Source organism: Nicotiana attenuata, chromosome 7 (genome assembly GCF_001879085.1).
Source record: "Nicotiana attenuata strain UT chromosome 7, NIATTr2, whole genome shotgun sequence".
Taxonomy (NCBI): domain Eukaryota; kingdom Viridiplantae; phylum Streptophyta; class Magnoliopsida; order Solanales; family Solanaceae; genus Nicotiana; species Nicotiana attenuata.
In genome coordinates, this window is record NC_031995.1 from 2,020,159 (window position 1) to 2,035,271 (window position 15,113).

The 15,113-nt window shown below is 35.8% G+C and overlaps 1 protein-coding gene and 1 pseudogene across 1 annotated transcript; one reads left to right on the forward strand and one right to left on the reverse strand.

The window, feature by feature from the left end:
* LOC109228516 ((R)-specific enoyl-CoA hydratase-like) lies at window positions 2,148-3,974 on the forward strand. The gene is made up of 3 exons (XM_019393633.1): window positions 2,148-2,456; window positions 3,313-3,428; window positions 3,513-3,974. Exons 1-3 carry the CDS (start codon window positions 2,193-2,195, stop codon window positions 3,631-3,633), a joined length of 501 nt encoding a protein of 166 aa, XP_019249178.1. The 5' UTR covers window positions 2,148-2,192; the 3' UTR covers window positions 3,634-3,974.
* LOC109228517 lies at window positions 4,404-8,915 on the reverse strand (annotated as a pseudogene).

The window sequence follows — 15,113 nt, forward strand, 5'->3', positions numbered from 1 at the left end:
ATTTAATTGCTTAAGTCATGTTGGAATTTGATAAAAGAATTGTAAAAGGTTAAATTCACTTACTTGAAGTTGTGAAGGGAATACTTGGCTGTAAATGAGAAATTTGTGTTTTCTTTAAAAAAATATTTGCTATTGTGGAGCGGGTCGAACTCCTCGACAGTAGATAGATGCATCTATAGTTCGTGTCTTTCGACCCTCGACAGTGAACATTTAAATACTATGTTGGATCGGGCCGTACGACCTCGGCATAACTTGCACATGAAAATTCTTTGGAATTATTCATAATTGATATTGCTTAAATGTCTTGACATGCAAGTTGTTAAATGATAAAATTAAACTAAAAATAATCGACAAATATATGATATATGTATAACTATTATATAATATATATAATCGTATATAATTAATGTATAATTTATGTATATCGGCTAAAAACAGTGAATCTGACTCACTATTTGTGTAAAGATCACGTAACTCTAATGGACAATCCAACCAGAGAGAGGTAGCACTCTGATCTAAATTACAATACAGCCAGATTGCGCATTAGCCTTAGCCCAAAGTCTTTCGGTAACGTTTGGTCATGAAAAACTCAAAACCCAATAATGTAATTGGACTGGAATCCAAAAATCGGGTTTGCGTAGATTCAAAAACTGGGCTGTAAAATCGGGTTATTTTCTGACTAACTAATTGTGATTTAATTGGCACGGGGATTTTATCAGGGATCTTCCAAGCCTCACGTCGTACACCATCTGTTCGACGATTTGATTCAAAGAGACTTCAGATTTTCATATATTTGTCAATCGCTCTTTGTCTACTCGTATTTAATAAATTTTGTCAGTGGTTCACTTAACCGCATTCAAAGTCCTTATTTTCTTCCTTATTATCATTTTGTGTTGCCTTTGAATACGGGCGTCTCCATAAAATCAGTGGCCTAAAGCTAAATTATAATAAGAGACCTTATACATTTTTTATTAGTATATGCACACACATATGCAGAAAAAAGTTAGTGTTGCCATTTTTTTCATACTTGTTATTTATAGTATAACATTCTTAAATGATAAAACCTTTAACTTCACATAGTAGTATTATTATATATATTAGTAAGAGGTAACTTAAATAAATAAGATGTTAGATATGTGTTTTCAATATGTTACCTTTGATATTGTTGTAAAAAAAATATTTACTAATATGAAGATTTAAGTAATTTAATTCAAAGTTCTAAAGTATTTTTAGTGTTAAAGAGTAGATAATCTTTCTTTCTTTCTTTCTTTTGTCCAATGTTTTTTGTACTTTTTTTGGCAAACTTTAATATTGCCTAACTTGAAATAAAATCATAAAATCCATTATTAAGAAAATTTGGAAATCTAAATCAAAGCTTTACTAATCTCCTACTTGAGCATTCTCAATCAAATTTTATAGAGTCTCAATTAAGATAAAATAACAATCAGTGAATGTGTTATTTAGTTATCAGATATGAATGAAGCTGGTTGACTAACACGTTCATAGGACAGTGATCTATAAATACTTGTTGATAATTAATCAGCACGGCTCATCGCAACTGGTGGCTTAAAACTAAAATATATTAAAAGACCCTAAAATTTCTTTCATAAAATCCATATAATATTAAGACAAAAGAAGTGTGAGAGAACAACATATAATATGTGGGTTAGCCGTACGATATATGGTATTGAACTCTCCCCTATAAAAAAAATATAGTATTAAGTGAAAATGGTAAAAGAGTTGAGCGTATAATCGACTTGTTTTGAACCTTTACACACTTGTCTCGGGGATTTCTTAGTTATAAAAAATGAGACACAAAAGAACTTGCTTTCTGATGTGTGGATCAATCAAATGTGACAAAAAAGAATAGCTAATTTAGAGAATTTGAGTTGAAATTAAAAAGTAAAATAGTAACAAATATGAAAAAAGAAAGAAAAAAAATAGAATTGATGAGAAGATAAATATATTATTTAATTTAGCAAGAGAAAATTTTTATCCTATTAACTCATTCAATCCTACCTCTATCAAATTTTAAAAAAATTTAAAATATTTTATTAATAATTGTATAAATATAAATTACATATATAATATAATAATATTATATTTTTGGGCCTTAAATATTTGAGGGCCTAAGGCAAAAGCTTGATTTGCTTTACCCTAGAGCCGCCCTTAGCCTTTGAAGTTTGAGAAAGATGCTTATAAAACGTATCCTTTCATCTTCTATTTCTTTGTATGGCTTCTCATCGTTGTCCACCTGCTCGAATTTGTTAAAAAGCATTTCAAAGCAAGCAAGAACATTTTCAGATGCTGATATTATTGAGTATACCAAGCTGACACACGACGCCAATCCATTGCATTTTGATGCTGAATGCGCCAAAAATGCTGGTTTTAGTGACCGCCTTGTTCCTGGGATGCTTGTCGCTTCCTTATTTCCTAGGATTATTGCTGCTCATTTTGTAAGTTCTACGTTCCTCAATCCTGTCCCGTTGTTTCAATAGACTTCTCTTAAGAACTTCAGAATTTAATTTTTATATGACGACAATTTTACACTATTTTGTTAGTTAAGTAAAAGTCCAAATACATGTAGCTGTATGTAGTCATAGTGGATTAGTTACCTGAAAATAATGGTTAAATGATATGTTACAACAATTAAACTACACGTTAGCGTATATCTAATTTAAATCCAAAACTTTGATAGTCATAGAATGGCGAGATAAAAGTCAAGTAGAAGCAGAGGCATCCAAGTTGAGGGACTTCCTAAACCATGTATAACAATGTTATATTTCTTCAAAATTTCTTAAATATAGGTGCGTGAACCCATGCTCAAAGGCACCTCTACAAGTGAAATTGACAGTTCAAAATTTCAAATCCTACTCTGAACGGTCTTGTTTTCGGCACGGAGTATATATATGTATATATTACTAAAATTTCAAAAAGAATATAATTTTGAATCTGTAATTTCAAAAGTTTAGTGGATTCATGGTAAGAGACTAAAGTTAAACCCGTCAAGTGTAAATTCTAGATCCACCTCTTCACAATTGTGTACCCATCCTCTTGAAATCCTAGATCTGCCTCTGAATAGAAGTTAAAATGTTAGTTGTTCATGTCGAAAAGAAGGTACATAACCTACTACAATCAGTTAAGCTACACCGATAGCTTAACAGATCCTTAAACTTTTGTGTATATAATTTAAAAGTAAATATGATGATACATTTTTTAAAGTAGCTAAATATGCAACATTGAATGGGGAAGGTACTCTGGTTTTAAATTGGAAAATTCACTCTAGCTATTGTTGTTTGGTAATTTCTGCAGCCAGGAGCTGTATATGTTTCACAAACCTTGCACTTCAAATTACCTGTTTATATTGGAGATGAGATAATTGCTGAGGTACAAGCATCAAGTGTTAGACACATGAAAAACAAGTACATGTAAGTAGGTCTTGGCTGAAGATTTATGGCATAGTTGGATACCATATTTTGTGGCTCCTAATTGCATTGGTCTCTTTGGTCCAGCGTGAAACTGTCAACAAAATGTTTCAAATGTGATGGTCCTCTGGTAATTGATGGTGAGGCAACAGCAATTTTACCATCTCTGCTCATGGAACCAACTCACTTGGCAACTACTTCCAGCTAATCGGAAAAACCTTTGCTTGTCACCTGAAGCTTCTCCTAAAATACTAGCACCCTAAATACATAGGGAATATAATTGCAAGTTTACAACCTGGATGATAGAATTTGGTGTCATTCAGTTCAGAGCCTTTACCAGTTAGCATTGTTCTGAGCCTTTAGGTTAAGTCACCAGTTAGCACTTGAGCATGAAAGCGATTGAGCTGTCTCTCTATTCTGTTTTATTTCACCTTCCTTTCTAGTTTATTCTGAAAAAAATTAGTAGTACTTATATTTCTATAATTGTAAGCTTCTACTTTTCATTTACCTTTAATAACAAGCTATTATAGCTACAGAAATATCGTGACATATTTAAGACTACAAGTTCTAAGGGTATGCCGTCTTTTTTCTTTTTCTTTTTTAACCTTCGTGCCCAATGAAACACCACTTAATAAAATGAAGTAAAGAGAGTATTGGATTTTTGTTCTTTTCCGTGGAAAATTTTGGTAATGCCCTAAAGATACTTTGTTCTGCAGAGTGAGAACACACTATTTTGTCACCAAATAACAGGGAAAAAAGATAAGAGATTGCTATTTGAAGAAATGAAGTAGGCGGGAAAGGAGATAAACACAAAAATATGAAGGAAAACTAATTTACTTGCATGGGGTTGCATAACCAATATCAATTTGTCACTAGTGTAAAGACCCGGAGGAAGTAAATTTCACCCCACACGAGCCCTTAATGCAATGCACTAGCACAAAGCGCCTTGGTAAGACTGTCAATCATACAACCATAGATAAACTCAAGAGACGACAGTGAATGACTTAAAAGTTTATTCATCCTAAAGAGAAGAAGTTTACAGCTAGTCCTAGCAAACAATGTACTTTTTAATATGAGCTTATGCCAGCCAGAAACTGAAAGCCAGCTGAAATTCAAATGGTCTTATCTTTTAATCCTTCAAGCATTGTCAACACTAATCTCTGCCCTAACAGGGCACATTTAAGTAACTGAACATTGCCAAAAATTCCTAACTACTACTGTATAATCATAGATTACATAGCAAGTCCTTGTGGAGGAGCAAATGCAGGTGCTTTAGGCGTGTGCTTGTCCACGACAATGGCTTGCGTAGTGAGTACAACTCCTGCAACTGAAGCTGCATTCTGCAAGGCACATCTTGTTACCATGGCTGGATCGCTGACGCCAGCTTCTACTAAGTTCTCGTACTTGTCAGTCATTGCATTGTAACCCATCTTCCATTTGCTTGCCTTTATCTTCTCCACAACTGCTTCCCCTTCAACCCCAGCATTTTGGGCTATCAAAGATGCCGGAGCTACTAATGCCTGCATGCGCACAAATGAAAAAAAATAATTTAAAAATCTGTATTGCTTTTTGTAAGAGATTCATCCAAATTGCAAACTGTTCAACAAGCATTCACTGGTTACAATCTTTTCCTTTCTCACATGGATTTTGTCCAATAAGAAATCATAATGAAGGACAAAGAAAATCCTAAAAGAATAAAGAAAAAGAACACAGTAAGTTACTATATATGCAGGAAGTGCTCTGTACAGTTATGTCTAATTGGATGTTATCCTGTGTCATCAGTGCTTTCACGTTCCAAAATCCAAATTGATACCACCCGAACTGATCATCTGTTACTATCACTATATGTTCCCAATTAGATTGTGTCCAAGAGGTATGCTCAGCCCCTAATACATTGCAAGTTCTTGATCCTCCGGAGGATAATGAGTTGGTTGGCTGTTAGTATACCCTCTCAGTGTTAGCGACATAGCACAACTCCATTTTGCTATAGAAGGGTTGCTAGTGCCTACTAAGTCAAGTGACACTATTCAGCTGATTCTCTAGCTCAGATTACTTAAAAACCCGAATTTCTCCGATCGAACAGATTATGACTTGAAGTTCTAGAATACAGTTATTAGCTTGCCAGTCAAGTATATTGGGAATCGTTACATACTTACATTGCCATAAATGACTTACTCAAGGTGCCATAATAATATAATAGGTACCCACAACTTCAACATCAACACATACCCACAAAAATAGAATGAATAAAATGAAAGATTTCTCAATAGGAGTAAATTGAAAATAATTTACCTTCTGCACAATGTCAGCCCCCAACTTCTCATCTGGATCTTCAAGATTGTCCTTAATGGCATGGACATAAGTTGACAGATGAACCAAAGCAGCACCACCACCAGGTACGATTTCCTCTTCAATTGCAGCAAAAGTTGCATGTTTCGCATCCTCAATTCGAAGCTTGCGGTCCTCGAGCTCAGCTTCTGTTGCAGCTCCAACCTTGGCAATTCTCTCAGCAAGTTTTTCCGAGTCAGATATTGAATCGGTCATGTCCAACTCCTTCTTAAGCTGAGAAATCCTAGCCTGTATCTCGTCCTTTGACGCATCATCAGCAAGAATGGTTGTTGAGTCCTTGGAGATAGTCACCTTTCTAGCAAAACCTAATATGCTTCAACTGGGGTATTCTCAACAAGCATACCCAAATCAGTTGCCTGGTACTCCGCTCCTTATAGTATATACAAGCAGCACGTCAGAAATATTTCCTTTGTAAGGTAGACACATTTGAGACTAGAGTGCTTGATACAAGAATCCAATCTACTATCAAAGAAAACTACAAAGGATAGTAGTACTAATCAGATCTACTTAAAACAGAATTGCACAAAAAAGCTGAAGCGGAAAATCGTATAAATCCAAGGAGAGTGAAATAAAGCATTATATAAGAATTGTGTTGGCTTAACATCCCACCAGTATCAGCGATAACTTCCTCCTTTCGTCCTCAAACACACATTCAATATAGAAAAGAAAGAGAAAAAAAAAAAGCAAGAGAGAAAAAGATACTATAGTGCCTCCATTTATCTAATTCAAGAATCTTTTTGTGACAATTATCTAGTTATAGATTCTGCCTGAAAAAACACAAACAGCTTCGAAACTAGTTTACTCTAACAAATTTGTGGGGAGTGGTACAATTAAGTCGAGCAAGTTGGACTACCTGCTACAATGGCAATATCTTGGAGAAGAGCTTTCCTCCTTTGCCCAAAACCAGGTGCTCTGATGGCAGCAACGTTCAGTACACCTCGCAGCTTGTTCACAACAAGTGTAGCCAAAGCTTCTCCAGTTACGTCTCCAGCAATAATGAGCAGAGGGGCTCGTAATTCAGTTGACTTCTCCAGGAGGGCCATAATATCCTTGATTGCTGAAATCTCCTGATCTGTAACCAGCACTCTAGCATTCTCAAATTCAACAATTAATTTCTCCTGGTTGGTCATGAATTGTGGGGAGATATATCCCTTATCAATCTGCAAATGACGGAGCAAAGTGTGTGTTAGAGTTAGAATATTTGATAACCCTCATTCTCAACTCAGAACCCACGTCATCTAAACCTTGGATCTACCACTGATTACAGGTGAACTACGGTAGAGATATACAAAAAAACAGTAGAGAACACATTCTCGTCTAAGTAGGCACATACCTCTATTCCCTCTTCAACATGAACAGTTGTTTCAAAGGAAGAGGATGACTCGATTGTTAGAACACCATCATGACCAACTTTGTCAATTGCATCAGCAATCATGGTTCCAATTTCATCATCATTTCCAGCAGATATAGAAGCAATAGCTGGTGGGAAGACAATTATTTGCAAAATGTTAATTGCCATCCATTATAGAAGGTTTAAAGGACAGAGTTAACAACAAAAGCAGTAGAATAAATTACCTTTGATGTCATCACGACCTTTAACAGGCCTAGCCCTCCTTTCTAGCACTTCAATCAAAACGTTTACAGTTTTGTCGATGCCCTTCTTCAGAGACACTGGATTTGCACCAGATGTAACACTTAATAAACCACGTTTAATGATTTCCCTGGCAAGAACTGATGCAGTTGTTGTCCCATCACCAGCAGAATCATTGGTTAGGCTTGCAACCTTCACCCTAATAAATTTGGAAAAATCAGATACACAAATCCAGGAATACAGTAAATATGACAATTGTTCTTAAACTGTCTGTCGATAGAACAATTAACCAAATTCAGGACAGATTTAACAATGATCTTCAAGTATCCCCAAATGACCAACCTCTCTGATAAGGGCGGCACCTGCATTTTCCATAGCATCAGGTAGCTCTATGGCTCGAGCAATTGTGACTCCATCATTAACCACCTTTGGGGTATCATAGTCATCTAAAACCACATTCCTCCCTATAGGAAAGTAAACAGATGATCATGAGTTACAATGCACTAATTGCAGCACTGCTGGAGGAGACACATATAACATTGACATCTGTTAAATGTCTTATGTTTAAAGACTTATTGTCCACATGTATGGTCATCAATTCTCTGCTTCAGTTCACTCCCTCCCTTAAACGCACCACATAATAATCAACTAGATACACTAAGCGTACTACGAGACAGAATAAATCTAGTTGTGGGCATGTTACAAAGAATCCAACAAATAATCAGGTCGGACTTATTATCTGCCTCAATCATATATAGCTCGCTATGAAATGAAAGAAATGGCTCATAGAGAGAAAGTAAAAGAAGTTATCATATTGGGTTTCAAACCATAAGATATCAAAATATGAACTACACTTAAATCCCAAGTTAATTGGGTGATTATATGAAATTCATCTTAGTTTGACTACTTTAACTCTTGTCATCAACCTGCTGGCAAGACTTTGCAGATGTGGTTGGTAACTTGGTTCCAACTTCAAAACTTCCAACCTCCATATAAACAATACTAGTAAAAAAGAAAGCTTAAATTGATCTGCAAGACAAAGATGAAGCAGAGGGAACATACCCAAGAGTGAGACCAACAACATCAACGAGCTTATCAATACCAGCCTGAAGGGCACGTCTTGATTTCTGGTCATATGCGGTTTCTTTAGCATTTGCCCTTACTATAAACCGGCTCTTTGAAGCCTTGTTATTGTTGAATTTCTGCCCCTGCAATTGGTTCACCCTTCAAACCCACCTGCATTAACACCCCCCAATATACCAACAAAACAGATAAGAATCACAACTTTAAACAGATAAAAGCAGATCACAACTAAGAAGATAATAAAAATCACAACTCTAAGCAAATAATTAAAGATCCCAACAAACAAGGCTAAAAATTTACCTGTTTAGATGAAGAGGATATGATAGAGGCAGTGGAGATCGCATTTGCAGATGCCATTACACAAGAAAGAGTATGGTGAAGAGGAAAGAGTATAGGGAAGAGGGTTTAAGAGGGTAGGTGGGTTTTGGAGGGAGCAGTAAAGGTTAGGTGAAGTATTCGAAAAAGCTAATTACACAAGCAATTTTAATCCCTATAAAGATGGAACCTTTACATGATTAATGAAGTAATTTAAAGGAATAGACTAAGTTACATTTTTTACGAGAGTGATGCTAAACGGCCCAACTTTAGTGACCCAACTTTGGCCACACGCGTGAAAAGACATCAAAGACCCCCTAACTATTTAGCCTACAATTTTCCCTCCAAAATACGAATAATTAAATATGGAGAGGCTCTTTCTATTCCCAAGCATTGAGGTATGCGAAAATTAAATGTTGGTAGCTGAAGAGTTTTTGCAATATATTTGTATTTTCATTGTATTTTATGTGTATACAAATTATTGTATTTTCTTAAAAACAAATACGGTATACGATTTAGTATACTTCCTCCTTATCAAACCAAGTCAAGTGGACACTTTCTCCTTATCTAAAATGGAATCAAACCAAGAAAATTTGGTGGTGCAAGAAAATATGAATCCAAATGAACATAACACAAATACAACAACCATGAATATCCTGTATGTCTTGAAAGTTCTAAAATTATAACATTTTTAAAACAAAACATAGATTTCTAAACCTACAAAAATATTTTGAAACATGATTTTTAATGTCTTAAAGGTACTGATTATGTGAATTTGTGATGGTTTGTTAAGATTCTAAATCTAGAAACACGATTTCTATTATAAATTTGGTATATATTATATAAATCAAATAAGAAAAACTAATGCACAAAATTTAGTAAATTTTAAGTTCTAAATATTGAAAAAAAATTAAAGTCTTAAACATTAGAAAAATTGTAACGACCCAACTGGCCGTTTTGAGCAAATTGCGTCCGGTTCGGCAGTTTGAGGTTACGAGTAGCTTCATATTATGTATATCGACTTGCATGCGCAGTCCGGGCGTGAAACCGGAAAGCTTTTATGTGAAAATATGAAAAATATAATAATTTCTAGAGTTAAAATTTGATTTTTAGTTGACTTTGGTCAACATTTTTTGTAAACGAACCCGGAGCTGTGTTCCGATGATCCCGGGAGGTCCGTGGTAAAATATGGACTTGGGCGTTTGCCCGAAATTGAATTTCGAGGTCCCTAGCCTTAGAAAATAATTTTTGAAGAAAATTGTTGTGCTGGTTTTTAAAAGAAAATAAAGAAATGAATTAATGTTTGAACTCGTTGGTATCGGGACCGTATTTTGATTTCGGAGCTAGGTACAAGTTTGTTAGGATATTTAAGTCCTATCTGTAAAATTTGGTGAGAATCGGAATTGATTTGACGTGATTTGGACGTCCGGTTGAAAAGTTAGAAAATTATGAGTTTTGAGGTTAAATTCATAGTTTTTGATGTTATTTTGATGATTTGATCGCACGAGCAAGTCCATATGGTGTTTTTAGACTTACGTGCATGTTTGGTTTGGAGCCCCGAGGGCTTGGGTGAGTTTCGGATAGGTTTAGGCTATGTTGCGCTTGTTTTTGGATGCTTCATCGTCGTTTCTTCAAGCAAAAATGATACCACATTAAGGAAATGAAATCCAAATTCAGTTTTTATTAAACCATTAGATCCGTATCGAAATTACGGAGCCATAGGAAAAAGAATCATCCAATTTGGACATCGTATGAGGAAGTTATGCTCATTTTCGTGTTGCAAAAAATTGTTGGTTTCTGGTGTGGTCGCAAATGCAAACTTTTTCATCGCAATTGCGATGCCCAGTTCGCAAATGCTAACTTTTTCATCGCAATTGCGATGCCCAGTTCGCAAATGCGAACTTTTTGTCGCAAATGCGACTTTTGCCAGCCCTGCCGGCCTAGTTCGCAAATTGTGAGGGTTCGCAATTGCGAACCCTGGGTCGCAAATGCGACATCTGAGGCGTGTTAAGTGAGATTTGTGACGGGATTTACACCCATTTTTCAATTTTCTCAAACCCTAAACCTCCATAGGCGATTTTTCAAAGACCCAAACTTCTCCAAATCATTGGGTAAGTGTCTCTAATTAATTTCCAACTATATTTTGTGATTATATCTTAGATTTAACATCAGATTCATGAGAATCTAAAGGAAAAATTGGGGAAAATTGTGAAATCTTTTTAAAATGTAAATTGAGGATTTGAATGACCAAATGGTATCGGAATTAGATAATTTTTGTATGGGTGAACTCGTAGCGGAATGAGTGTTCGGTTTTTGTAAATTTTGTCGGGTTCCGAGGTGCGGGCCCGGGGAGTTGACTTTTGTTGACATTTTGCAAATTGTATAAGAATCATAGTTTTGTCAATTGAAATTGATTTCTCTTGCATTGTTTGATGTATTCGAGTCGTTTTTGGCTAGATTGAGCCGAGCATTGATGAATTGGTAAAGGAAAAGCTAAATTGAGTATTGAATTGGCCAGATTGAGGTAAGTATCTTGCCTAACCTTGTGGGGGGGACTTCCCCTTAGGATTTGAGTCTTCTATGCTAATTGTAGTCCGTGCATGCGAGGTGACGAGTGCGTGCTCGGACTTATTTGTGGGAAATTTGCCTCTAGGGTTCTTAGGTTCTTACGTTCATTATGTGGAAAGTATCCCGTTATGATTGGGTTTTCTAATTGCTTAAATTGCCTCTATATGCTCCATATGATGTTGTTAGCTTTCCTCTAATTCTTACGTGTTACTTGACCCTTAATTGCCTTAATTGAAGTGATTGCCTTCCTTTTTGTTTTGATACTTCTTGATTGTGAGTTCCTCTATGACTTCGTGCAAATATGTTACATGTCCAATTGTTGTGGTTACTGGTGTAGTCATCACGTGCTTATTATGTCTTGTTGTTTTGTTGAGGTTATCGTGCTTCTTGTTTTTTTCCGTGATCCTTATTATGTACTATTCCTGCTTAAATTGGCGATTTCATGCTGAACAAGACTTATGACATTCTCTTGGTAATTGTCCATTTTTTGAGTATTGACTCGAGTTGAGATCTATACTGCGAAGCTAACTGTTGAAACAAAATTGGTTATTGTTGATTCCCTTGCCGGGAGATTAGTGTTTCTATTGTTGATTCCCTTGTCGGGATGTTATTATTTCTATTATTGACTCCCTTGCCGGGATGTTATTGTTAATATTGTTGATTTCCTTGCCGTGATGTTATTATCGCAATTGTTTGTGTCACGCCCTGAGCCTGGGGGCGAAACTGGCACCCAGTGCCTCACCCATCCTTGCATACCAACTTGCAACCAAGGGACTCTGAACATATGATGTCATACTTTGACCATGGGCCACATTGCAAGAACTGCGAATGCTAACTAAATGTCAATATATAATTGGGCCGACAAGGCCATCATAACTATTACAGCTGACAAACCAACCAAATATACATACAAGGCCTGCAAGCCCAACATATTATACTAACTGACAGGATATGTCTACAAGCCTCTACTGATGGATATACTGTAATCGGAACAACTCTCCGACCTACTCATAACTTATATACATATATATACAAGATGTACATAAGGCTCTAGACCCGGAAACTCCGAAAGGCATGGAGCTTACCGATCAAGCTGAACTCGGGCAACACTTATTGAAGAGGCCTACCCGTCTGTTTGTCTGACCTGCACGCATGAAATGCTGCGCCCCCAGAAAAGGGACGTCATTACAAAATAATGTACCGAGTATGTAAGGCAATATAATAACTGCAAATACCTGGAAGTCAAAGATAATCTGAAGATATGCTTACCTGCTGATACTGACTCAACTCTCTTAATATAGTAAGTAAAATAGCTGTCCGGCCCTATAAGGCTCGGTATATATGTAACTGCTCTGCCGTAGTAGGCTCGCTCATATGCGCTCGGCCATACTAGGCTCTGTATCTCGACCAACTGGGCTCGCTCATAAGCGCTCGGCCACAGTAGGCTTGGTATATATATAACTGCTCTGTCGTAGTAGACTCGCTCATAGGCGCTCTGCCATCCTAGGCTCTGTATCTCGACCAACTGGGTTCGCTCATAAGCGCTCGGCCACAGTAGGCTCGGTATATAACTTACCATCTGATCAGAGGTTGCCCAATAGGGACCTGCCCATCGATTATAGCTCGATGGTAATGAAAATACTTTTAATACTGTATATATATGTAAATTCTCTGCTCTCTTGACTGGAATAAGAAAATATTCAATTGAATATGAAGTCCCAATAAGGAGAATATTGTAACTTACAAAACTAGGAAAATATACGTAATTTGCGAGACTAGCAAAATATACGTAAATTCCGGGATATCAATTTTTGTTTATGGCTCATTAACAAACTCGTGTAATGACAAGATCTTGCAAAATAAAATAAGGGCTTAGCCTTAACATACCTGTTCCTGGAATTTATTTGAAAAAAATGAAGCTTTCTGCTTCTTGCAAAATACGAACGAACCTAGGCTTGGATTGAAAAAAATTGTTGTTGTTCTTTGAATTTCCAATCGAACTTTGGCTAAATAATTTGGACGAAAGCAACTTCTGTTCCAAGTTCTTGGATTTTAAAATCCAAGACAGAATGTTGTTTAACCTAAGGAATTTGGACGAAATGGATTTGGCTAAGGAATCTCTTTCCAAGTTAATCCAAGGCAGAATGCTGTTTAACCTAAGGAATTTGGACGAAATGGAAATACTTCTTGGCTTAAATGCCAAAGTAATGCTTCTGCTTTTCACGTTAGTCCATGGACAGAATGTAAAATGATCTTAAGTGAAGTGTTTTCATTTTAATGGATAAAGCTCACAAAAAGTCTTGATAAGACTTTATAATTTGGACTTTGACACATGTAAAGATGATTAATGAATCACCTTAAAACTAATAAAGGGGATGCCACGTTCTCTCGGTGTAATTGATTAAATTTTATCCGCTTATTAGTTAACTGGGTAATGTTCTGTTACCCGGTAATTAATCAATTGCCCGCATAATTTAAACATTGACCCGAATTACTTAAAATTTTATTTATTTATATATACTTTATATATACTTTATATATTATACTACCGTGGCCATATGGTACCTTGCATTGTATTAGTTTATAGTTATCGGGTATTATCGCTCGATCCGTATTTTATTCCAAATTGGTCACTCCCAACGAAACTCGTTTTCGTTAATCCGTGTACCCCTTTATCCTTCATAACACTTATTTATCGCTTGTTATAAATAGCGTAAGTACGTTAACGTCAAGATGATCTCATCCCCGAATCTACATCGGTTAACTGAAAACGAATTTTTACGTATGAAAACGCGAGATGTAACAGTTTGGGCGAGGAAGAGTATAAAACACGAAGGGTGATGCCGTGCATGATATTGTGAGGAAGAGTGTAAAGCACGAAGGGTGATGCCGTGCATGATATTATGAGCGAGTGTTAATGCACGAAGGGGGATGCCGTGCCACATTATTGAGAGTAAAAGCACGAAGGGTGATGTCGTGCCATGATTATGAGAGAGTTAAAGTACGAAGGGTGATGCCGTGCACATTTCTATTTATGCATATGGTGAGGAAGAGTGATAAAGCACGAAGGGTGATACCGTGCACTGTCTGTTTGTTGTGTTTATTTGTGGTTATCAATTCAAGTGTTTAAATTGTTCAGATTCCTTTACTGTTGTGATCCTTGTGATGGAACCCCATAGTGTTTTCAATATATATATATATATATATATATATATATATATATATATATATATATATATATATATATATATATATATATATATATTTCAATAATTGTTTCATTTTTAATTCAGTTAGTTACTCAATTAAATTCTCTTAAACCGTCTGAGGTTGTATTTTACTTAAAAAGGAATTTCTACTAAGTTAATTTCTTAAATCCCATGTTAAAGATAATAATTCATTCGATGTTGTATTTTAATTGAAAATGGTACTTTCTTTATTCAAATGATTTCTAAAAATAATTTCATCTTTTCTTGCTGAGTTCCTAATTAGCTTAGAAGTTGTACTCTACTTTATGTTATGTAAATGAGACTCCTTGAACATCTTAATTGCATTGGTTATGGACCATATGTATTGAGCAACATGAGAACATTGTTGTGCAAAGAGAGATAGAAATATGTGGGCACAAGGTGCTGGATGTGCTAAAAGTTTGGTAATTGAAGTTATGATATGAGACATTGAGTTTAAGATGGCTGGAATTGTGCATCAGAAATGATATGATTTATTGAGCTGACATCGCCTTCCTTGTTTGAGTATATTTTTACTTGTCTGTGTTCCAGCTA